The 2,967-nt window shown below is 29.1% G+C and overlaps 1 protein-coding gene across 1 annotated transcript; it reads left to right on the forward strand.

Moving 5' to 3' along the window:
• Nucleotides 1–267: 267 nt before the first annotated feature.
• LOC105565354 (putative gustatory receptor 28b) lies at nt 268–2,895 on the forward strand (the record flags this gene model as incomplete). The annotated part of the gene is made up of 6 exons (XM_012018478.1): nt 268–682; nt 1,103–1,255; nt 1,929–2,187; nt 2,447–2,515; nt 2,602–2,691; nt 2,792–2,895. Coding segments are annotated over exons 1-6 (881 nt in total), but the record flags the coding sequence as incomplete, so codon positions are not given.
• Between the last annotated feature and the right edge of the window lie 72 nt (nt 2,896–2,967).

The following is a 2,967-nucleotide window of genomic DNA, read 5'->3' on the forward strand; positions in this document are numbered from 1 at the left end:
GGCCGGACTCGGCAGACATGCAAAATGGTGTATCTGTTGACATCTCTCAAGATCCGATAGCGAGAGGTGGAGTCACGCATCGATCGATGAGAGACGTCGGCGAGCGGGGAGCGGTGAGCGGGCGAACGGCGCGCAGCGAGCGAATGCGCGACATATGACACCGCGCCGAAAAAGTTTTTCTGGTGGTAGGAGAATAATACATATATAATCTTTGGAGTGGTCCAAATAGAATCCGACACCTTGTATACACACATATATTGTATATTAGCTAATTTAATAAAATTTTGATAAAATTTTTACCATACACACTGCTTTACAGTTTACACATTACTATAAAATGCATTGTTACAAGTGTATCTTATGTATATTTATTTAAGAAAGAATATTAAAGTTCTATATTTTCTCTTGCTGCTTAGAAATTCCACATATGTATAAGAAAACTCAATTTAGTGAACGATACATTGGAAGAACTTGGAATGCCAAAAGATTATCATAGATTGAAAAATTTGATAAAATGGGCCTTGATTGTATTCATTGTTATGACATCCGCCGCATACATTGTTGATTCTTTATTGTGTATAGAGGCATATAATGAAATAAAAGCCATAATCATCCCTATTATTATGGATTATAGTTCATGTATTAATACCATCGTTGATATAATATTTACGGTTCTTCTAAGGTTCGCAAATCTTACTTTGTTTCAACTATTTTACAACGAGAATTTTTATAGATTATACCTACTATATCCAACTGATAAAATTTTTACTTCCTGAATTAAATGCATTAAATGTATTAATAATGTAGGATATAATGTAGGATATAATGTAATTAATAATGTACATATAATAGATTTAATTTTACATTATTAATGTTACTTTAAACAGGCATTTCTGCATGTCGTTATGCATGAAATCTGTATTTTTCGGTCTGCGTATGCGGATTTTGGAGTTTGCAATAAAGTTTCTCTATGAAACTTCTCTAAAAATATAAATATATTTTTAAACATAGGAAGAGAATAATAAATAACTTAATTTTTTATTCGTTTTCATTCCAATACGCATTTAATTACTCTTTTTTCTAAATATCTTTTAAATTGCAGACACATCGGTTCTAGATTGGATGAAATAAATAACTGTATTATGCAACTATCAGAAACGGAAAACTATGGACCTAGATACAAAGGGAAAAGATGTCTCGTCGTTAACAGTGTCGGAAGTGTTGAGAGTCGCAAGCACATATTATGGACCGTAATGTAAATTGATATATGCTGTGGCACAAAAAAATTGCAGAAAATAATTTCTCCAAAAAAATTTTATTAACTAAATGTGTTTGATTTATTATACAAAGTGTTTCATTATAATCTCGATGAGATCTACAACTCTTTTATCTCAAGGAGAAAATAAAATTCTATTTAAAAAATTAGTTGTCTTTAAAATTTTGTGAAAATAACATTTTCAACATGACTTACATCGGAATCATGTGTTTCTTTTAAAACCATATAACTTTAGTCTGAAAGTAGTTTTTTAAATCACGAATAAAAAAGTTTCTGGGGATGGACAATTATAATGGAACACTCTGTATTATAATATCTCATTTATGATGTATCTGTATTAATTTATAACAATTCTATACCTATGTCAAAAATTTATGCTAAAATTCCATTCTACATCAACAAAATCTGTAAATCTGTGAAAGTTTTCTAATTATTAGTAATATAAAAATTAATAACGTGGTATAAAGTTAAATTTCATGGATAAAGATAAATAAAGATAAATAAATTGTTTTACGACATAATAAAACTTTTTATATAGATTCAGCTTATCCAAGAGATAAACGATGTATATGTAGTTATTTGTCTAGGAAAAATATCTAAAAAATCAATATTTTGTCTGAAAATACTTGTATTTATTTATATAAATTTCTAGGCATCTTCATTTGGAACTCTGCCGAGTAGCTCGCAATATAAATGGGTTTTTTGGAATTCAAATAACTCTGCAGATGCTGTCCTATTTCGTTATTCTAATCGGGATGTTTAATCTTCACTACAACGCAATATTAAAACCAATAAAAATATATGACGATGATACAGCGCTAAAAATATTGCTTTCTACTAACACGTGGTTTATCATATATTTAATGAAACTAATATCATTGAATCATATATGCGAAAGTGTTAGCGCTAAGGTAAATATTTTTAATGGTGAAATAATTGGGGAAAATTATTTTTACATGTAGAAACGTTACATGACATAATCTTTTATCTGTCTAAAAGATTAAAACTTTTGAATAATAATCTAAATAAATATTAACATTGCAAAGATAAATTTTTTTCAATCGTGAAATATTTGAAAGTTTCTTTATGAAAAAAATCAAATCGATCGTGGTTAAAGGCAAATACAGTTATTATAAATATAAAAACATAATTAATTTTATTTTATTTCAGGCGCAAAAGACCAAGGACGTTATCCATAAATTAATAAATCGTCTATGTTTTGCCGAAATACGCGAAGAGGTGAGAAAGTCTTTTATATTACCGTTCTTAATTCTAAGTAATTTTTATTTAAGAATATTTAAAAATCACTTTATTATGTGATACAGATGTCCCAATTTGCTTCGCAAATAATATTACGACCGTTAAAGTTTAGCGGATTGGGAATGTTTTACTTTGGCTACGATTTTATTCGTAAGGTTAGTTTCCAGAGACATTCATATATTTTTATGTGAAAACTTAGCTTACATAAAGCTGTAAAATTTCAGACATTATTTTTCTTTAATTTTTTCTTTGCAGTTCTTCATCTCGACTGTCTCCGTCGTTCTTTTTATGGTGCAAATGGATGTTGCTCCTATAATGTTTATCAAGTATAATATGACACAAATAGAAAAAAATCACAAGTAGAAAAGGATATAGGGGAACCCGGGGCATAACGGAACGGCGGGGCATAATGGGATATGATCTATAACTTT

Source organism: Vollenhovia emeryi, unplaced genomic scaffold (genome assembly GCF_000949405.1).
Source record: "Vollenhovia emeryi isolate VEMERY1.0 unplaced genomic scaffold, V.emery_V1.0 DF943584.1, whole genome shotgun sequence".
Classification (NCBI taxonomy): domain Eukaryota; kingdom Metazoa; phylum Arthropoda; class Insecta; order Hymenoptera; family Formicidae; genus Vollenhovia; species Vollenhovia emeryi.